The following is a 23,019-nucleotide window of genomic DNA, read 5'->3' as shown; positions in this document are numbered from 1 at the left end:
GAGACACTATGCATCTGGAGGAAACATGTGTGAAGGCGTTTAGAATGCCTTATGCAAAGTCAACCAAACCTCAAACAAAACGTTTCTGTGACTAACCCAAACATTGTCAAATTAAATAAAATAAAAGGCATGTTCAACGATCTATTGCTCCTTTTTGAAGTAAACGATGCATAATTGGGCTTATAGACATGATGCAAATTCAAAACGATTTGGACTTATGTCTTAGTTGAAGCATTAACACCTGAACATAATTATGTCTCTCAGCGTGTTTACCGTTTTTGCCAGTGTAGCGTAGTTTGATAAAATTGTTTACAATATTTTATAATATCTTAAATGTTGCTGGGCAGCAGCAGACTGCAGCCACAACCTCCACATGTGGCACATCACATGAACGGCAGACAATTCATAGTCTTACCATCTGAAGAAGATGCAGCCTTGATAACTGTGTCCATTCCCAATGCAGGACAGCAGATAGAATAGTTAGGATATGTTAATGTAAAGGACACATTTCCCCCTGGTGATTAATACATCACCATTCATCATTTGATTGATACATGCGTGCATGAACACAAATCACGGCTGTACACAAGTTTCAAGAACATGACGTTAGGTCTTCATTTGGGAGTTGGGCTACAATAAAATATACCGCAGTAGAAATGTAAAAAGAGTTTCGTGAATGAGGCCCAATATGTGTAATATATGACGTTTGTTATATGGTCCCTTCAATAGCTTAACTCTTAAGCTTGTTAAGCCTTAACAAACCAATTGAGATTTCTTAATTGAAGTAATGAGGTACAGAGGCCTAATTTCCGTACTTCATATTTCACTCATATTTAGCAGACTTAGATGTAGTTAGTGATGTAGTACCACTAGATGTTTCGAAAACACCAATTTTCCAATGAGCGGCGAGCGCAGTGCAAACCGTGTTCAGTGTGAAGGGGTCATTACTCACCCTTTATGCAACACCTCCAGTTTGAGGCCTTTGGTTTGCACCACTCTCATGAAGCCTCGGTGCTTGCGGTTGATAGACAAGCTGAAGCTCTGGTTGAATTCTAGACCAGAAAAACGGCAATAAACAGGTGTAGGATTCAACAGTTTTGACATCAGTACTATGACTGACATCATAGTACTGATGTCATAGATGAATGATGTCATACACAGGCCACATGATGTCAGAGATCCACAGGGATGACACTCTGTTATTAGACCCCCATTTTTTTGTTTAGTTATTTGCCAATACGCACATAAAGCAAATGTATGATAATAACATGGACATTTTTAAATGGAACATAATGCTAAATGCAGTCGTTTTACAGCATTACATGCAAAGACCATTCTCGAAATGTTCCCCCCTCATGTTCACTGCTATAGGCTTTTCTCTAATCAATTTAAACTTTTTTTTTTAAATCGTCAATTAGAATGTTTTCACATGGAAAAAAAAATTGTCGATTATTCGATTAATCTAAAAAGAAATCAATCGAATAATCGCTAAGATTTTTTTTTTAAAGAAAAAACTCACAATGCATGAGGACAAACATCAAGCCACACTAATGTAAGTTTCCTATTTTACCTGGGGAGTTAGTGTTCTTGATAACAGCTGTTTTATGCTTCTGCGGTTGCTCCTGGTGGTTTATTGACACAAAATAAGAGATCAAAATAATCGGTTAAACTTTTTTGGTTTGTATGACGTCTTTGTAAAACGAACCATTGTTTTGACTCACTCACCGTACTGGGGTAGGGGAACTCAAACTTGACATATGCATCCAGGTCATTTGGTTGGATACCTGGGTACAGACAAAGTAAAGCCGGAGTTATACTTACTTGCGCGCACCGAAAATAGCAGCTCTATCGCCTTATCAGCTCGCCGACCAAACAAGGCAAGGGTGCAGCCAGAGTGTAAAAAGAGAGTTTGTACTGTAAGCACGTGATGATAGGTAGATGTTGGCTGATGTGTGAATGACTGTGTGTTGCTGAGGTTGTTTGTTTGCCGGTCAAAGGTTCTCATTGGTCAAAACCTCAAAACAAGTATTGAGAGCCTGACCACAGTGAGCACATACGTAAATGTTCAAGTCTACTTTCATCAAGGGTCAAAACTTTCTCCATTTATTTTTTTTATCCCACGATTTTGCAACCCATTTTTTCACCCAGTGCCAATTTCCTATGTAATCCTGGGCGCTACTCTCCCTCTGCCAGCCTAGGGAAAGCTCAGAACTGAGCTCATGCCTCCTTCAATGCATGAGGAGCTATAAAGCCGCTTCTTATCACCTGTCAGGGGGGAGTTTCCCCGGTTGGACGTAGCTCGTGGAAGGAACACGTTATTCCAACCAGTTCCTTCCCGTAAGGGTCAAAACTTGATGATTTATACTTGGTTGCTGACCAGTGTTGTGCATCAAAAATAGCCGACCATAAAGTACTGTACATATGCTATCTACGGCAGTGGTTCTCAAACTTGGTGGGGTCCCAGGGGGTCCCCAGCAAAATGTGTTAATACAGCATTACAATCATTTTAACCACTTTATTCATCTATACTTTGGCTATTCAAAAATAGAAGATGTACAAGCTTACAGCACATCACTTTGTGCATTTGCTATTTTTGTCATTTTTTGAAAAAACCTTGAAAATGTTTGGAAGATTTTGAATATTTTTTAAAATTTCTTAAGACAAAACTCTTTTGGGATTCCATGGCACAAAACATTTTCAGATGGGGGTCCGCGGACAAATATATATCAATTTGGGGGTCCTTGACACTAAAATGTTTGAGAGCCACTGATCTATGGTGCACGACATGGTCCAGGGTTGCATTGCTCATGGGACGGCCTTACACGCCGCGCAGGAACCTATTTGACCAGGAGCACGCGCAGGCACACGCATAGATTTAAAACGACATTAAATTCACACCTCAACAAAGTTTACAAAGGCTCCCGACTCACACCAGGTGGATTAACATAGGAATGAGCCTAGATGCATATCAATTGACCATTGTGTGACCTGTAGTGTAGGTGTTAAGCGACGTGCGCGTCACGTCATTAAAATACAGTGCAACCACGTTCCAATTCAGCATTGCAACACTGTGCCAAGCATAACTCAGGCATTACACAGATCAGAACGTATGCATTACCACTGGGAGCGGGCAGATTCATCCCTCTCACTATCATCACCACCATCTCAGTGCTGCTCAGGTCTGGGAAGATTCTGGGGGAGAAAAAGAGGAGGACAGTAAGACGTATAAAACAAGAAGAAACTGTACAGTAGAAAAGATGGAGACAAACGCAAGGTATGTACCCTGCTTTTATACTACTGTATGATCAGTGCTGGAAATAAATAGCTTTTACTGGGGGGACCCTACACAGAAATCTGGGTGGGAATCAGCACCCAATATGATAATGGCAAAAAAAAAACTACATATTTTACAAAACAATTTCTTTGGGGCTGGGCGCAAACGTCTGACCATTGGAACATTCGTCCCTTATATTGGCATTCGGATCTCAATTCCAAGGTTTGGAAGGTCAAGCAACATGGACTTCTCCGTCAGGCCTGATATGTTATTTCTAATCATGGCAAATGCTTCTGGTTTAAGGTAGACTAGAACCAACCTGACAGTGTTATATGTCCTCTCTTCAAAGTGGTGGTTAGGAGGATCCAGACCTCTGTTTTGAGACAGTCTGAGAATCTCTAAACTCTTCTTACAGCGCTCTGCCAGCTTTTCAAACCTGATACACACACACACACACACACACACACACACACAAAATGTCTTCATTAAGATATCATTCAGCTGCATACTGTCATTGTGTTGGGTTATTATGTTATTATTTACAGTACATAACATGTATATTGTTAATATTGTGAAAATAGTAATATTACAAACGGAAGGATTGAGGTCTTACTTTGTTGTTTCTGTAATGTTACCCAGGTGTGTGAATTGCTTGGAGATAGTCAAACATTTCTAAAAGACAAACATGAAAAAGGACATCTTTTATGACACTGTATTCATCTACTGGCCCCTGAATTCATGGTCAAGTAGTGAAGGAGTGTAAAACCCCTACTTCTCCTTCAAAACTGCCCTAAAAGAGTACCTTCAGGCGGCTGCAATTCGAAACTGGCCCCTGTAAAAGCCATAACCGAGCACAAGAGGACCCCAATTGAAACAAGCCAGTGGCTTTCTTGGGCTTTTTTAGTTTAGTTTAGTCCTATTTAGTTGACCTTGTATTTGAACTGTACTTTCATGTGCTTTTTTTCAGCAAACTTCTAAATAAAGTATTCAATCAATCAGTCAATCAAAAGTCAGCTCTAAATTCTCCTCATGGTTTACCTCATGCTGCTCTTTGAGTAACTTGGCCAGTTGAGTGTAGACCTCCTCTGCCTTCTCTGAGATCTGCACTTCACTGTGGTGTACCAACACAAACTCTTCATCTTCATCACCAGGGGGCGACGGCACCTAGGATGCCAATCAGGGTAAACAATCGCAGGGTTGCAATGCATGTGCTCATCGTAAATGTTGCATGGTTTGAAGCCAAAGACATCGCTTTCATGCTTTCATTGATCTGGTATATTCAACTAACTGTTTAATATCGTTGTCCACATTTTAACCTCTATGTTTCCATCATAGTTTTTTTCTGTATCGTTAATTACAAAGAGCTACAAAGAGAGTGCTAGTGCTAGAAGCATATTCACTGACAAACACATGAAAACAAAAGCACAAAATAACTACTACAGAGGGGTCTTCTTCTGACCTTACTGATGTCCACCGGTTTGCCGCTGCGTGCCGCTTCGATCATGGGTTCGAAGCCCTTGGCGGTGCGGAGGAACTGCTTGGCTTGGTCCATGTCGTTCTTCTGTTTGGCCTGCAGGGCAGCCTTCATGTACTGCTTCTTACGGCCCTCCAGGAACTCTACCTGCTGAATGGCTGAAGGGATTGAGGGGGGGAAGGGGGGGGGGGATGAACAGGGTGAAAAAGTATATGTATAACAAGTATCGTGTTGTGTCATAACATACGAAAACACGTCCTAATGTCCCTCAAGACAGAAGTAGATTTAGAAAAGAATGGATTCATTAAAACAGTCATTTGTTTTTTCATTTAACCACCATATCACCAAAGAAAAACGTTGGCATTGGACGTTTCTGCAAACCACGAATCAAACCAATCTCATTGTTACAAGGCAGGTGCGGCGTCAGCAGTGGGCTCATAGTACATAGTTGCACATAGTACTTTGATATGCAGTATACTGCCCTTGCAACACGTGCCTACTGTATGTGAAGCTAGACAGCTAGTTAACAATCCTGGGATCCTCCAATAAAGTATACATAAATGGTAAATATTTGCATTTGAACCAGTTACCCAATGTTACAAACACAGAATGCAGCCCCTGCCACAGTAAGCTAATCATGGAATGCAGAGCACATGTAATTACACAATTATCAAACCAAACAATTAACCTAGTTTACACAGGAAAGTTGCAAACATCAAATCTCATGAGATGCAATCATTACACCGACTTAATGTACTTACAGACAAATAATGTCCAAGGCAAAAACGTTTTAAGATTAATTCTCAGCAGACCACATGCACAGCTCACTGTTCACTGGAGAAATGATGGCTTTACCGAGTGCAGTTTACTTTCGTTTTCGTTTTTATACCTTTGACACCATTAATTACCCAATCATGATCGATAAGCTTAAAGCAATAGGTTTTGATGATACGTCGGTGAGCTGGATGAGATCCTATCTGGAGGGGAGGGAACAAGTGGTGGAAGTCCCCTCCCCTCCCAGTGACTTGTGGTGTTCCACAAGGAAGTATACTAGGACCTTTACTGTTCCTGATATATGTGAACGATATGTCTTCAGCTTGCGACTGCAAACTGTTCCTGTTCGCAGATGACTCGGCTCTGCTGGTCTTGGACAGGGACAGGCTGCAGGTTGAGAAAACTCTCAGCTCTGAACTTGACAGGATCTGTATCAACAACAAACTATCACTACACCTGGGTAAAACTGAATCCATCCTCTTTGGGTCCAGTTCTAACCTTAGCAAGGCTGAGAGTTTCACAATCAAAGCGGGTGATAATGTTATCACAAGAAAGGAGGAAATTACCTACCTGGGTTCCATCCTGGAGGCAAACCTCTCCGGTGACAAAATGGCCAAAAGAGTACCGGTAATCAAAAAGGTCAACCAAAGAACACGCTTTTTGTATAGGATTGGCCGTCTAGTCAGTAAGAATACTCTGAAGATTCTTGCAGGGGCCCTCATACAAGGTTATTACGATTATGCATGCTCCTCATGGTATCACAACACCACCAAGGCCTTAAAAACAAGGCTCCAAACATCCCAAAACAAACTACCGTAGTGAGGCTACTTCTTGGCCTCAATCACAAAACCCATCTAACCCCTGCTCATTTTGCTAGGATTGGATGGCTCAGGGTTGAGGACAGAGTACAGCAACTTGCAATGGGCCTGGTCTTTAAGATACACCACAACATTGGGATCCCCCAGTATTTGTCAAAATACTTCCAAAACGTTAATGAAGTCCACGATCACAACACCAGAGGCAGCTCCACGAATCATGTTCAACCCAGATTTGGCTCAACAAAGGGAATGAACTCGTTCTCATGCTATTCAACAAAAATGTGGAATGCCCTACCAAAAGGAGTAAAGGAGTGTAAACCCCTACTCACTTTCAAAACTGCCCTAAAGATACACCTTCAGGAGGTTGCAATTCCAAAATGGCCCCTGTCTAAGTCTTAACCTACCACCCCCCCTCCATGTACTGTTGTTCTCATGTCTTACTAAATAAAGTACATCAATCAATCAATACTTTTTTACCTCCACCACTAGATGGCCGTACAGACACTATGATCTGTTACAATGAACATCACTTTTTAACTTAACTTATTGACTTATTAAATGACAGAATTATTTAAACATTTTTAAACTTTGAATCTTATCATTCTGCCATTTCAAAGGCAGCACATGCAGCATATTTTTGGTTCAGAAACATCAACAATCGATGTATCTGTGGTTTGCAGAAAGGTCCAATGCCAATGTTTTTCTTGGGCGACAAGGCTGGTTGCAAATGCCAGCTTTACATGTTTGTGCAGGGGCTGACCTGTGGGTGACAGTCCCTCCCTGCTGGTTGTTCTGTCGGGGGAAGGAGAGGGGGTCCTCTTCTGGACGCTTGTTGTGGGAGGCACTGCTAACATGGGCTTCTTTGGCTTGTCTGGAACAGGAGGCTTTGACTACAAGAGGACAAGGCAGAAGACCTTTTAAATGGTTCCTTTTTTGTAAGCAATTACCATGATTAATTCATCACATATAGGGCGATGTAACATATTTTCATTGAATGGTCATTTTGAAATTAGAACCCTGTCTCGTTTCCCATAGTTACAGCTATTACCTGGGAATCGTGTAATCAGGAGATATGTTATTTATTTGATCATTACCCCTCCAGAGGGACAGGTGGCTCTGTAATGTCCCAACTACATGATTGGACAGCTACAACTGTAACGGTTTAGCTTTGATGTTACTGTTTGGGGTGCCAGTTAGGCCAAAGCCTAACACGAATTTGCAACAACGGCACAGCGCGGACTTTTACACGCGGTCGCGGGTGGTGGTTCTCATGGACGCCTGCTCCGCTACTCTGTCACACAGGGACTGACACCGGGCTCCGCCATCTTGGATAGTCCATTCATAAAAACGTGAGTAACGTGGGTGCGTCGGGGGTGTGACGGAGACTGCACGTTACCGTCTGTATATGGCTTGTGGGCGTGGATAAACGTAGTGGTGTGTGTGTGGGGTGTGTGTGCGATAGCCAATCGCTACACAACAACATGGCTTTGTAGACCTTATTAATCCTGCGGGGGAAATTCAGTTACAGCTTCACCCAAGTAATGGCTGCTCAGGTGGTCATATTGAGTACTCGGGGAGAGCAGTAAGGGGTTAAGTGTCTTGCTCATGGACACCTCGAAACATAGCCGGGAACTTGGTACCTTCTGTTTCCCAGGCGGCCTCTCTACCCATTCCACCATCTGTCCACCAAAATTGGTTGCCCAAACTTTGTTTAAGCCATCGGATCATATTCATAGCTCTGATTGTGCGGCTCTGGTTTATACAGTTGAAAACAGCAGCTCACCTCCTCTTCTTTCTCCTCTTCTTCGTCCTCATCTCCAACCTCTGTAGCTTCGGTGTTGGCGAGCTGATTGGCTGCCTCCAGCACAGCGGCGAATCCCTGCTCCGCTTCCGCCACCTCCTGGCCTGGGATTGGTGGAAAGCCTAGTAGAACACAGACAACGAGGACATTTGTCATTAATCCACATACTGTATGTGTATGCAGAACGCAGACAGACACAACAAGAGAATCTTACCAGGAGGGACAGGAAGCTCTGCGAAGTTGACCGGTTTCCCTGCTTTGTGGGATCGGATAGCACTCTGGTATTGCTGTCATAAGGGAGAAGGAAAAGTTACTGTACCACTGCTACTTGTATTTCCCTCAAACAAAAGAAAAAGGACATTATAATGATTAACTAATAATAATACCATCCCAGAGATACAATATTAGATGCTTACATCATTTATTTAATTACACAACAATAAACTGTGTTGTCAATGCCACATACAGTATGAACAAGTTAACCACTTACATAAGCCCTAAATACTTTGTCCTACGACGAATAGCAGAAATAGCCGATCTAAAAGCTTTATTTATATATATTTTCGTACAGCACAGGCAAAAAAAGAAAACATTTGAAAACTTCTGATGAACAGTTGTCCAAAATAGGGACGCCAGGATTAATGTGGTTAAGATAAATAGGGTCTGTTAGCTGTATGTGTGTGTATGTGTTTCCTTTTTGGTTAAACAAATCTATAAAAATAAGATAAATAGGGTCAGTAAAGGGCTAGAATAAGACTTGTGTCCTTACCTTGGCAATACGATCATGCATGCGGGCCTTGCGTTCATCTCCACCGGCCTTGGCCTGGGCAGACGCCTCGACATACTTCGCTTTCCTCTGTTCAAGGGCCTCCAGAACATCTCTGGGAGGAGCAGGCGACGTAGCAGCAGGTGGAGAAGGGACTGAGAGATGGAGTAAAATTATAGTATATACATACTGTACATACACACAGTATATATCTGGAAATATATGATATACCGTCTATGATTAAGGCTCATCTCAATAGTGTTACGGCTTGTGGTCCTAAAACCTGGAAGTGGGTTAGCAATGGTTCCCTCTCCAGATTTACATGCTTTTCTACCCGATGGGTTTTCAATTTATGCAGAAAACAATGTCTGCTATTAACCATGAAGCCATTATTACAATAATTATTGCATCAAAAATCATAAAAATGTATTGTAATTTACATGTGGTGATTATCTTGTTGACCAAAATGTGAAAATGCCATAAACCAGTTGTTCCTTAATCTGCCAGAGGAATCCATAGCGGAATGAATGTGTCCATCATTGCACCCAAACATGTACACATGATATGTGTATCCACCAAAAAGGTGCTCTACTGTAGTATTGTGTACCGGTAGTCACCTGGCAGTGTTGCAGGAGGTTCTGTCACTGAGGCAGAACTCGGTGTGTCCCCTAGAGGGCAGAACAACACACAGACAGTATGACATGTAAACGTGAGATGATCCTTTGTTGTTCTTTCATATAGAAATGTTTTTGCAACATATGCTCCAATAATTAAGAATAAGATTGAGACTTAAGGTAGCATATAGAACTAGAACTAGAAAGAACATAGTAAAAAGTGTGTATTTTTCTTTGTATCACAGTTAACACCAATAAACTTATTCAGAACACACAGTACATTTACACAGCAAAATCTGAAGTGTTAAATGAACTTTGACAGTGTAAAAATAGACTCATAATTAACACTCCTGAGTTTACTGGGTACAGACTCAACTTTTTCTGTAAGTGATTCCCAAGGTAAATGTTTTGGAAGAGCGATCGTTTTGTAGCCTGGTAAACCCTCCCTCCGGAAAATCTCATTTCCATTTGATTTCACTCCTGAAATAAATTACAAATGAGATTTCCGGAGGGAGGGTTTACCAGGCTAATCGTTTTGGTTCACTCAACGTAAAATCGCAAGCAGGCCTCGTGCGTCGACGAGCACACCATTCAAGGTGGCAAGTCGTGGTGGAATGGATGGAATAGGTCATAACGTGACCAAAACGGGTCAGTGATGGGGCCGTGGTTTTGGGGTTTTGCCTTGGGAATGGCATACATGTACTGGATTATAGCCTAATCTAGCTTCATGGTCAAGTAGTACCTCCTTTGTGTCATATAACTTGTTCAAGGGTACCGTGCATGTTCACAACTCATTCCAACGGGTTAATTCTTCTTCTGCAATGTGTCCTGTCATCTCTTTGTTTACTCCTGTGTGTTAGAGTGATAGTAAACCAAACACTAGTGCTCTTTCATTCTCACCCAGTGTCGGGGAGGGAGGCAGGCCGCTCAGGTCGATCGGATGTCCCTGTTCCAACGCCTGGACGACTGCGTCAAACCTCTGTGACAGAGAACAGACAGAATGCCATGCATAATACTGGTCATTGTCGTCTGCCTACATTGCCGGAATGTTTTGAAGAGTTGGGAGAATAAGTGCAGCAGTCAAGAGGGTTTCACCGAGGGACAGTGACACTGACTCAAACATCAGGTTGTCTGCTGTTGCATTCCTGAGACAAGTCACATACTTGCTCTGCTCAGCAGACAGATATAAAGTCTGCTTCCACTTACAGTAGAAGATTAGGCTTCCTTTTCTATGCATTTAGCTTGTTTGAGTGTAGCCTAATCAATGGTAAATGAGGGAATTAAGTCACTTGTGCTTATTTGACTTTTGATATAATATATTAAGGTTATAGTTTTAGATTGATTGATTGATTGATTGAATACTTTATTAGTCAGAAATGTAAACAGCACATGGTACAGTCAGACATTAAGGCTAAAAGGATAACACAAACTGACCCCCCATTTGATAAAAAAAAACTTGACTTGAATCTACACTCTCAGTGTTATTTGAACTTCTGAGAGGGTACAAATGGAACAAAATGAACAATAAGGGTCCATTTGGTTCCATTTGTATACTCTCTGAGTTACAGACCCCCTAAGTGTCCATTTGGTTCCCAACAAACAATTATTTAGCCGAGGACACCCTGAACCCCCCCTTACTTGCAGTAAGTCATCCTCTTACCTTACTAGTCCTTAAATAAAGCTTGGCTTTCTCCGCCTCTCCTTGCTTCCTGGCGCTCAAAGCTGCCATCTTGTATTCTCTCTGCCTCTCCAGGAGCATTGCCCTGGTCGCCTCGCCCACTGTGTGGATTCACCGGACAAACAAGCAACAGCATTGAGAGCCAGGCTTCACTGCATATCCAGCATGACATCCATTAACCACTTACGTCCTATTTTATACTAGGTCGTACGATGGTGTTGCGCGGTGAAAATAGCCGATCTACAAGCTCACAATACGCCACGGTGCGACATGTTGTGAGCTTGTAGATAAGCTATTTTTGCCTAGCCTGGCATGGCCAGACTAATCACTAAGAGTTAATGATCTCGCTCAAGCAGATTTATCTGGTTTACAGGCTAACTGTCGCCTATAATGACATGCCCAAAATAGGGTCACCAAGTTGCAAGTGATTAAAAAGGAGGCCATTTTAAATTAAGGAGAAGGTAAAACATCTGCACACTGGTTTAAAGCCCAAAACGTATTTTTATTAATGGCGCAACGTTTCGACATTATAGGTCTTCATCAGGCAAATATCTTAAATATCTTAAATTAACCCTTTCACAAGCACCACAGGAAAGAAGAACACATTATTTTGTGGGTGAATATCAAAGTATGTTGATATCAGTAAAAAGAAAACAAACTGAATATTAGAATGAATATCAAATGCAGACAAAAGAGTCTAGGCATGCACTTGTGCATTAATTCACAGTATAATAATTGTTTAATCTATTTTTACCATCAGATTTTAACAGTTTGTCATATTTTGTAGCCCCTTACCTATTTTCTTTCCCCCCCTTTTTGTTTCTTTAGAAAATCTAGAAAAGTGCTATATAAGTGTGATAATTAATTAATGGCTAAGTGGTAGTGCATTGGATTTCACTGTAATGTAATTTATAGGCTGTTCCCAGCTCAAACTGACCCTCCGCCTGGCTGGTGTGGGACTGGCTCATAGGTTCCTCTTCCTGTTCCACGGGAGATGGAAGGCTGCTGACAGGAAGCTGGGATGCAGAGGAGGACTGCTCCTCTTCACTGTTCGGTTCAACTATCTCTGGTACATCGTCTGTAGTCTCAGTTTCCACCGGCGCCTCCTCCTGTTGCTCTGGAGGCTCTGGTTCAGACGTGGCTTCAGTGGGCAACGGGGGAGCGGGTCGTGGGGGGACAGCGGGCCGAGAGGGGGCGCTAGGTGCGCCAGTGACGACTGGTGGTGGAATCTCCACCTCATTCACACTCCTGCCTTTCTTTGCTGCGGTCAACATGGTTTCTAGAGTCTGAGGGGAGACAGAGACATAAGCATTAACCACATGAACCCTAGCGTTCCTATTCTGGGGGCGAACATTCGGCAAAATATTTCGCTTGCAGATTTGCTATTTTCATTTAAGATATTTCGTGTAGAGGGAAAAAAGGAGGTTGCATAGTATAGACCCCTGGGGGACTCTAGTCTGGTCAACTATGTATATTGTTTATACTGTATAGACTGAGCTTGTATATCAGCTATTTTCGCCATATGTTAATATATGTTATATATGTTCGCCTGTTAATACATGCTCAGAATAGGAATGCTAGGATTCAAGTGGTTAAACGTATGCTGCACAAGTGGCTTCAACCTATTCTATTTGGGACGTTTTCAATCCAGTTTATTATACTGTATATCAGTGAACCAGTAACAATCAATTGCATTAGCTTAATCCAACAAAGAAATCAGCAACTTTGATTACTTTTGGATTATTGTGCCAACAAAAATCTATAGCATATGATAAGACAAGATAATATATCTTAAATGTTTAAAAAAAAAATATATATATATATATATATATATATATATATATATATATATATATATATATATATATATATATATATATATATATATATATATATATATATATATATATATATATATATATATATATATATATATATAATGCATGTCATGTACATTTATATTATTCATTACTTAAATAAAGGGACATCTCTATAATCTCCTAATAAAACATATTTTCAGTCATGTACTGCACATGTACAGTAATAGGTAGCAAACCTAAAGGTAATCGTAATCAGAGCGCTTACTTCATCCAATAATACGGTTTCATCCAGTAACTGCACTGGATTATAATTACTGTAGAAGCCTAGTTATATCGTTACTTTAGCAATCAGATTACTGTAATCCAATTACAGTAATCCGATTAAGTGTAATGTGTCATCTATCTATCCAATAATTGCTTAATGCCGCCAGCCACCTTCAGGCCTCGGTCGTATCTCCTGGCTTTAGAGGCCTCTCCTGAGGCCTTGGCGCTCTGGATTGCAGCCTTGTACATGGCTATCCTCTCCTCCAGGGTGTGCTGCAGACTGCCTGGTGTGGAGGAGGACTGTAGAGACAAGAGCAATGTGTAAATAAGTACCATCAGATTTATTCAAAAAGGTTTCGGATGTAAGTTTATTTGGACAAAACAGAACAATGTACCTATCTGCCACTGTAGCATGTGACTAGCAGAGTTGCAAGAAAACATAGATACATTATTAGAGTATCACAATATGTTTTGTGATATTGTATTGATTCTCAAGAACTTTGTAAAACCTTTTTTTTATTTTACTGATATAGGCAAAATTGAATTCCTTTGCTTGGATTGCACACTGGTATTACTATGATGTTGGAGGTTACAGGGACTGTGATGAATACAAATGCAGACCCCACTGCTCTGATTGCATGAAAGAGTATGAAAAATACTTTGATTTTAGGCTTGTGGTGGTGTGTTCTTTATACAAAATATATCACTCTGCTTACAGTATCGCAATATAATTGCATCGTAATGCTTGTATTGTGATATGTATCGTATATGTATACCGCCCCCCTGTGGGTTAAAGGTAGGGTAAGTGTCAAGTGATATTTTTTGGTAAATTTCTTTTTTTGGTTAAAAGTTTAAAGTACTATATTCTGATAGTAATCATTGCTACAGAGCGTTTGGTTGGTCACAGGGGTCTCTCCAGCTCTTTAGTAAACAGAATATAGTACATTTTCAGGTAGGTGACAAACTTTAAGCCAGTAGGTGACAAACTTTTTTCTGTTTAACGCATTAACTGCCAGAATTATTTTCATATTTTTTTAGCCAGTGCCAGAGTTTTTCATTGGAAAAAAAAAAGTACTCAGGAGCCGAAATACAGACTTTTTAAGTTTTAAGTTATAAAGGAAGTGGATAGGAGTCTAGATCTTCAACTAATCATATCATTTTTTTTTTCACTTCACGTAGATCTACGTGATTGGCACGTGGCGGCTTTGCGGAGGTTCGCGTAGATCTACGTGATTGGCAGTCAATGTGTAAAGAGCTGGAGAGACATGGGAGACTCCTTTTACTGAACAAACACTCTATAGCAATGAGTACTATCAGAATACAGAGCTATTTAACTCTTATTTTAACCAAAGTAAATCACTTACCCTACCTTTAAGTTCAGGAAGGCAAGCCTGTGTAAGCTTCCGGTTGCTTATAATGATTGCATGCGTATACAATTGAGAAAAACAAGGTTGTGCAGTCCAATTGAGTTGTTCTGCAAAGTGGGAGTCAACACTTTTCATGCCCCATTGAGAAAACCTGATGTACAAATGGATGTGTCTACTGAATGAGTCTCAATATTATGCTGCTGTCTAACCCCAGCCTCTTGTGTTACAAGATATCCGTCTACTTTCTGGAAACACTGGTATGATCGTCTCTTGTAATAGCTGATGTTTTTATGGTAAAGGGGTGTTCTTTCTGTATGTATAGTGTGTTTTCATGTTGTTTGTTTTTAATGGACCCCTGAGCAGGGACCATTTCCTTTTTGCCACACATCTACACTTCATGGAGTACAGAATTAACCGAATTAAAGAAATCAGTAACTTTGATTACTTTTGGATTTTTGTGACAACAAATATCTATAGCAAATGACAAGACAAGATAATGTATCTTAAATGTAAAAAAAAAAAAAAAATTATAACCAGTCGAATTGAGTACCTGTTGTGGTGCTGGGGACTCGGGCGTTTCTGTTGGAGACATTTCAAGCGAGGGAGAGGATACAGGACTAGCTGGAGCATCCTCTGCTTCTTCATCGCCCACTACTTCCTGGAGCTCCGCCTAAGAGAGAAAACACTGCTTCTCAACCACCAAGCTCCCATGTCAACGAAAACATGTACTCATATTCTCTAAGGGGCTGTTTTTTTGTTTAGTTTTTTAAACCTGAGGCCGGCATAGGTTTTAATTCGTTTTCAATGGGAGCACTGTGTATTTAAATCTATGCTGCAAATGGCAGCAGCATTAAATAGACTTTGGGTAGAGATCTGTGCTCGTCACTCGTCACGTTTTACTTTACAGCCATCCAATTACAGTGAGGGAGTGGCAGGTCAAACACCACAAAAGATCAGCTGTACAATTTAGGCATCTTATCCAGAGTGACTTGCAAGTGTGAAATCAGAGTAAATGGCATGAACTAGTCAAAAACAGTGTAAATAACTAATAAGTAGTTACATAAGTAGAGTCAGTGCAAAGAGAACAATGTAGTGCTTAAATTTTACACCAGGTCAACATCAAGCCTAGCATCTGTCTAATCAATACAGTATGCTATCTAAATAACATTGTGGCCATTCTGGCCAAGCAAAACTAATCTAAATAAGAAAAACAGGTGAGCAGTAACCAATATAGTCTGCATAGCAAAACTAGCATCTATGAAAAATATGTATACTATAATCATCGCTTAGATCTTTCCGTGCCAACAAAATGTTATGTACCCACATAGACCGGCAGGTCCTCTCTGTACAAGCCTTCCCTTCATCCAGAGCAAGTACAACGCCAACATGTTTACCTCTGCAATGAGACTTTGGTTCGCCTGACAACCAGTGTCTCAGGTGAAAAGTTGCTCCACCTCCAAAGCGCCCTCAAGCGCCCCCGATGGGCGTTTTACTAAAGGGCCTTTTCAGAGGACATTTAAGGATGTCCAAGTCTTAAAAGGATCCCTGGCTGATAAGCCTTATATGCCTTAATACTTATAATTGCCTGTAACTAAAATTTTAAACACCTTCAATATTGTATTTATTTTAGAAATAGTTCATCTTTTACTCAAAGGGGCAACTCCTGTCGCAAGTTGATGATGTCATTTGTCCATGTGTGGTCCAGCCCTATGGAATGTATGGAATGCATGTGCAAATAAAACGTATTTAAAATATTGCTTTGATGCTCATATTAACCTAGGAAGTATTAAGTTGTTTTATAGTTAGCACATGCATTCCATAGGGCTGGACCACACATGGACATATGACATCATCAACTTGCCACCGAAGCGGTCCCTATTGAGTGAAAGATAATTCAGGTGTTTTTTATTTAAAATTGTAGTTATATAGGGCAATTATAATGTATTAAGGCATATAAGGCTTGTTAGCCAGGGATCCTTTTAAGGCCAGTAATAGAACATGCAGATGTTTGGTACTAACCAGTAAATCTTCATCGTCTTCCAAGTCTTCATCTTCCTCATCATCATCAAAGTCTCTCATGCACTCGTCGGCCATTCTTGCAATATCTTCCATTGGCACGGGGGCTAAAACATAAACATAGCATTGACTGATTGATTGATGTTTTTATTGACAGAAATACATGGAAAGTATATGCTTATTTCCATTGTGGTCCTTTGAATGTTACGTTTTTTGTTTTGTTTTTGTTTTTTTGTGGGGTGGCAGAGACATACAAAAAGAATGGTCTTGTCTTGTATAATTTCCAATGTACAAGACAGCTAATATAGAAAAATAAATGTAAAAAAGGTGCTGTAAATGAAACCCGATACAACTCAATTAATTGGAGGTTATCATCAGGACCAGCTGCTATTAAGCCTGCTCTTTGTGGAGGACTGGAGGTTAGCATTATATATCAGGCCATCGTAGGAGGCGTGGGTCAGGAAGGGAGCCAGTTCAAGTCCACAGACTGGCTGCATCTGATCCTTAAGATGTAAACGAATATCACTCTTCTTCTGTCTCAACAACAACAAAGTGCCCTCAAGCACGACAGCGCAGACGGAACACAGACCTGTGGAATGCTTAGTAGGGCATCGCTGAAATTAAGAACGCAAGGCTCAGCAAACCTCCCCTATTCCACTTATTAAATAATTTATAGATTGTAAGATTTATATCACAAGTAGCATCATAATCCTTTTGTCATTATCAGAAAGTTTGCTCCTCATCACACTAAACAAGATTTTCAGTCACTCTTTTAATAAAAAATGATGCAGCTAATTAAAATCACCTCACCATCAGTAGCCGGGAATATCAGGATGGAGAATGAGTTAAGCCTGCAGCATACTCCAAACAAACTTGAACTTTTTTCGGCTTCAGCAGGTCTCGCTGGAACTAACATACCTCTCCGGGGATAAAAATGTTTTATGATCGTCTCGCTGCGGCTCCGCGCCGAGTCCTGAACGTTAGACCCCACCCACTGTCTACAGTGCTGGATCTGTGATTTCACCACGGATCTCCACTGCTTGTTTACATCAACCTCTGATGTGCTTGGTTATAATTCATCTCTGAGATTTCATCATTTCTGGCGACAGACACAGTGGACAAAGTGTGTGCTGTCTCTCTCCATTAATTTATTTCCATCTGGTTGTGTTTGTAATCCCTCAGAGAGGGATTATAGAGGATTGTACCTCCTAACCTCCTCAGACAACCGTTCTTGAAAACTGTCCATGGTACGGTGCTGGCAAATTTTGGAAATAAAACAATATCATACAGTGTATTCCTCAGGATGTTTTTGAGACTATGGGGGGGACTTGTGGTTTGTTCGGGGGCCCAGTGGTCAGTGGGTAAGTTAAATTGCATCACTCTGGTGCACTTCGAGAGCTAAATGAAGAAGTTAGACCTACAGTATATACAGTGTAACTTGATAGGGGATCTCATCTCAGGATATCATTTAACATTCATATTTCATGGTAGCTATCTATTTCTTTATGCTAGGGTTGCAACGAGATGGACAACATTTCATACCACGATATTTGCCTATGCCAAATATCTAAACAGTGACTCCAACGCCTCTTACAACGGGTGTCGTTTTTGCCAAGGGGTAGATTTGAGCCTATATTTTTACAAGTAATGTTTCATTTGTATATGTGTTATATGCTGTGCTTTTTAAATAATTGTGATTCACCTATTGTTGGTGAAATTTGTTTCTGATGAGGGTGTAATTATCTTCATTTCTAGTCTATTATTATAATGAGCCTATGATGCCATTTCCTTTCCTTGGTGTTTTTTTAAATATGTTTTATTTTAACTTGCATGTGGAATAAGGTTTGTTTGTCTATTCATGCCATGGTGGGTTTTATATTGGCTATTTTGGAGCATTTACGGTGTCTATGTGTCTATGTTGGTTGTACTTGTTATTGTTGCCTCACCTGCTTGATTTTGCATGTTAATGAGTCTGTTAATGTCTATGGTGCCATTTCCTATATAAGCCTTGTTTGTACCGCACTCATGTTTTGTCTCCCTGACGAAGGCTGTGAAAGTGTCACAACACGTTGGTGAATTGTTTTATTATCTTGCCATGCAATACTAACTTAATAAAGGCTTTTACATTTTCCAACAAGAGTGCATTTCGGTCTCTTTCCGTTTTGTTCGCATTGTCTCTGCGGTGATGTTCAGCTGGTTAGAACATCTTGACGTCATTTTGCTGCTGAAGCCGAATAACGTTTGACTTCATTTGGAGTATGCACAGTATATGCTGAGGCCTTAATAACCGCTTTTCTCTTTTCATTGGCCTACGCTTTGATCTTGATGCAAGGTTAAGGAATTTAATCTCCCACTGAGTTTACCAAATTAAATCACTCACTCCTGCCCTTGGGCTTGGCTCTCCCCCCGGCAGCAGCCGTGCTCCCTGTGATAGCAGCCAGTTCAGCCTCCAGGTCAGGGTCGTCCAGGTTCTCCTCCATAGCCATCGCCATCTCCTCTGGGTTGAAGTCTACAAACAGACCCATCTGGAACAAGGAAGTAATAATGGGGTAACAACAACAAACAAGTAAAAAATAAATAAATAAATCGCAGATGAAATTGCCATAGCTCTATTTTCACCTAAATGCTCTACATACTAATAGGGCAGGGTAACAGATTTAAGTTGACGATTTAATTGTGTGTTCGGCCATTGAACGTTGGAACATTAAAGGCTTCATAAACAAAAATTACACAGGGTAGATAGGACAAATAACTGAAATATGCAAAGAATTTATTGACATTTAATAATGTTACGCATGTAAGTGCGTTGTAAGCTTGTAGATCTGCTATTTCTGCTTTTTTAATATTTGAAAATGTGTGACAAAATGTCAACATGGAAACGATTATGACGATTATGCAAAAATAGTTGCGATTATCTCAAATAATTGTGATTAGACGATTATGTACTAATTGTGACAGGCCTACATACTAATTGGGATCCTCCATTAAAATAGCACAGTCGGTGCCAGTGTTTTCCTTTAAAACCTGGGTCAGCAAGTAAGCTTGACCTTGGGCCGCTCTCTTTCTAAGCCATTAGATCGTGGGCCAGAACATAATTCATGTATAATTTAAGAACTGGAATAAGTGACACAAAGCCCTATATAATACAATAAAATCTACAATGCTGTAAAAGTTAATGAAGATGCATGTGGTATAACTGCATACTGATAGTGAAGTGCCGCAGTGGTGGAAAGTAACTAAGTACATGTACTCAAGTACTGTACTTAAGTAAATATTTGAGGAATTTTTGCTTTACTGGATTATTTTACATTTTCAGTACTTCTACTCCACTACATCTCAGAGGCAACTATTATACTCCACTATAATAATTTGAAAACTTTAGTTACTAGTTACTTAGCCACTTTATCCCTATATACTTCAGCCATTTGAAAATAGCCGCTCTACAAGCTCACAACGTGTCACTTTGCAATGCATTGTGAGCTTGTAGATCTGCTTTTTTCATCTTCAATCTTCAAACGATTTTTTTATACATTTTGAAAACTTGTGAAACAGTACATTTTGCGTGATGAGTACTTCTACTTTTGGTACGTTAAATAGATTTTGATGCCAATACTTTCGTACTTTTATTATATTATAAAAAATATTTTTTTATTTAATTTTACTATTTTTAATACCGGACTTTTACTTGTAACAGTATTTCTACATTGTGGAATTGATACTTTTACTTAAGTAAAACATTTGAGTACTTTTTCTACCACTGTATCTACATTATGTAAAGGTAACTTTACATAATGTAAACTGCATACAGATAGAAACTGCATACAGATAGAAGTGCGTGTGTGTGTTCATAATGTGCAGGTAGAAATGATAGTGTAATCATTTCATGCTGAATGTGAGGACATTTAGTTAATTAAAAAGTTACAGACAGTCATACTCCTTTATGAACAGAGATAAACAAGAGCTCTTTCATAGAACAGGAGCTCTTTGATTGTTCAAGGTCTCTTTGGAGAGAAAAACTGTATGAGAAATGTTTCATCCAAAAGTCTAAATAGGGAAGTCGACCACTCGACCCAGTCTGCTTATTGCACAATTGGGGGTGGGGGGGGGGGGGGGGGTTCACCACCACAGTACACCCGACTGCCCGATTCGTGTGACTGCCTGTCATTCACTCTCAACATGGATGAAAGTTTAATGAGCATTCTTCCAGTAGGGGTAGACTGTGTGGGAGTGGGATTGTCAGTCAGATATTGTACATTATTTACAAACTAATATGCCGGGGGCCATATATCACGGTTAGTGAGCAGCTCTGGCCCACGGGCCGCCTGTTGCCTTACTTACTTACTTACTTATCCTCTTCGTCTCGGTTGGGGCATAAGGCCGCAATCATACTGAAACCTGTCTCGTTGTGACCATTTTACGTAAGCAGCTATTGAGGTCAACCTTTCTCATATCCTGTTTTGTTACTCTCCAGCACTCAGAGCCATATAGCAGGACAGCCATAACAGTGCTGTTGTAGAGCCTGAGCTTGGTTTTGAGGCTATATTGTTTGGACTTCCAGATGTTGGCTGAAAACACCTCTTGCTTTGTTGAGATGTGTCTTGATGTCTTTGCGTTCCACTTTCACTGCTTATGAGGCTTCCAAGGTATGTAAAGTCTTCAACAACACATTCCAACACCTCTCCATCGATGGCGATTGGCCTGTTGCCTACCAGTTCTTTAAAGTAACACACACTGTCTGTGACAATGTTTTCCATTAAAAGTAACACAGTGCCCCAGTGTCTTCCAGTAAAACACAACATAGTGCCAGTGTTTGCAATTAAAATTAGCACAGTGCCAATATTTCCATTAAAACAAACAGTTTTGCTGCCAAAAACGCAGTGCATCAGTGTTTTCTATTAAAACAACACCATGCCAGTCAGTGTTTACCATTAACACAACACAGTGCCAGTATTTTCCACTCAAACAACAACACAGTGCCAGTATTTTCCATTAAGATAACAGTGTGCGGATCCTCACCTGTTTGGCAGCAGCAGCACCCTGACCCTTGGGGGTCGGTGCCCTCTTCTTTTTAGCAAACATCTTCTTCTTCTTCTCGTGGCTTGTTGGTTCTTTTCAGCAACAAAGCCCACGAAATGTGAAACGTCAGCGGTCAAAGATGAACCTATAAAACATGTACACTTTGGATTAGAATGGCAGCAGCCAAGCAGCTGCTCTCACCTCTTCTTGTTGTAAACAAACTAGAATCATGTGAGCAGCAGTGGTTGGTTGTCAGGTGGGGGCTGCCTCACCCACAACAACGACCTGTCAAACCCCCGAGTCTGAAAGTGTACAAAATGGAACCAAATGGACCCCCCGGGGTCCATTTGGTTTCATTTTGTACACTCTCAGAGTTACAAATGGATAAATAAACACTTGAGGCTGTTAGCTTCCTCTAGATGGGCTGTTAGCTTAGCTTCCTGCAGCCGTTAACAACATTACCTTGGCAGATGATGTTTCCCAAAAGTTTATTTACAAAGACCTACTCGGCCGACTTGAACCAGACGTGTGTGCATCGATGGTTCTGGTCTTAACGTGATCAATTAAACGTTTGTTTACCTGTTCATTTATGATCTCTGGCTGGTTTAATAGTTTTTAGTCCAGAGGAACAGTCAGTTGTGCTTTCGTTTTGACATGCCTCGGCGCATGCGTAGTGGCTGGGGCCATTCCAGGTCGCGATACAGCTGCCGCTTGTCAATACTTAGATTGGGATCCAATTCACTTTGCGGGTTGCAGATCCGTTCTAGAGCGGATACGGAAATGGCCTGTATGCTTGCATGCATATGTGTGAGCACAAATGATCGGATACAGTAGGCGGGCTCTAGACCGGATGACAATTAGAATAGAAACCAGCCTCTGCTAGGTGAACTTTCTCGCCATCAACTGAGTCCAACAATTGAAAGTCATGATTGTAAACAAGAGCTTTATTTTTTTATCATCATGCATCTGGATACAAAATGTTGCAAAGTAAAATTAAGAAACAAACAAAAGAGATATTAGCAAACACATCTTTATCCTTCCAGATCAGATTCAGTTTAAGGTTAAAAAAGCTTGCAAAAAGTGCAAACCTACAAATATACTGCATACTGTAGGAACAATTTCAAACATTAACAATGTAAATGTAGTATTGACGTGTTTTAATATGTTATTATTACTTAATGACAGACTTTACTCATTACATAATGTGTCATGTTATGTTCCTTCACGAGCCCGGATCATCTACTGTAGATCTACTAGATATGCATAATAACCTTATACCCAAAAGAAAACTGGACATGCATCATGCACAGGCACCGTGCACACATTTTATTCAATTA

At 40.5% G+C, this 23,019-nt stretch overlaps 1 protein-coding gene across 2 annotated transcripts in view; it reads right to left on the bottom strand.

The window, feature by feature from the left end:
• Window positions 1-22,345, bottom strand: part of cc2d1b (coiled-coil and C2 domain containing 1B) — a 28,339-nt gene extending 5,994 nt beyond the window's left edge. The window contains exons 1-22 of one of the 2 annotated variants that reach the window (XM_080439114.1): window positions 22,262-22,345; window positions 21,683-21,827; window positions 19,047-19,191; window positions 16,670-16,773; window positions 15,201-15,320; window positions 13,455-13,583; window positions 12,137-12,485; window positions 11,182-11,300; window positions 10,422-10,500; window positions 9,525-9,575; window positions 8,911-9,062; window positions 8,356-8,428; window positions 8,124-8,263; window positions 7,101-7,230; window positions 4,734-4,906; window positions 4,313-4,438; window positions 3,888-3,946; window positions 3,594-3,710; window positions 3,119-3,192; window positions 1,726-1,784; window positions 1,571-1,622; window positions 953-1,052 (exon numbers count right to left, since the gene is read on the bottom strand). In XM_080439114.1, coding sequence (XP_080295240.1) covers window positions 953-1,052; window positions 1,571-1,622; window positions 1,726-1,784; window positions 3,119-3,192; window positions 3,594-3,710; window positions 3,888-3,946; window positions 4,313-4,438; window positions 4,734-4,906; window positions 7,101-7,230; window positions 8,124-8,263; window positions 8,356-8,428; window positions 8,911-9,062; window positions 9,525-9,575; window positions 10,422-10,500; window positions 11,182-11,300; window positions 12,137-12,485; window positions 13,455-13,583; window positions 15,201-15,320; window positions 16,670-16,773; window positions 19,047-19,191; window positions 21,683-21,745 — 2,414 coding nt within the window. In that variant the 5' untranslated portion in view covers window positions 21,746-21,827; window positions 22,262-22,345. Of the gene's footprint in view, window positions 1-952; window positions 1,053-1,570; window positions 1,623-1,725; window positions 1,785-3,118; window positions 3,193-3,593; window positions 3,711-3,887; window positions 3,947-4,312; window positions 4,439-4,733; window positions 4,907-7,100; window positions 7,231-8,123; window positions 8,264-8,355; window positions 8,429-8,910; window positions 9,063-9,524; window positions 9,576-10,421; window positions 10,501-11,181; window positions 11,301-12,136; window positions 12,486-13,454; window positions 13,584-15,200; window positions 15,321-16,669; window positions 16,774-19,046; window positions 19,192-21,682; window positions 21,828-22,144 lie in introns of both variants that reach the window. The other variant, XM_080439115.1, reaches the window with a different exon arrangement.
• Window positions 22,346-23,019: the final 674 nt, after the last annotated feature.

Source organism: Gymnoscopelus braueri, assembly GCF_963280865.1.
Source record: "Gymnoscopelus braueri genome assembly, chromosome: 10".
NCBI classification, from domain to species: domain Eukaryota; kingdom Metazoa; phylum Chordata; class Actinopteri; order Myctophiformes; family Myctophidae; genus Gymnoscopelus; species Gymnoscopelus braueri.
This window is presented reverse-complemented; position numbering and strand designations above follow the sequence as displayed.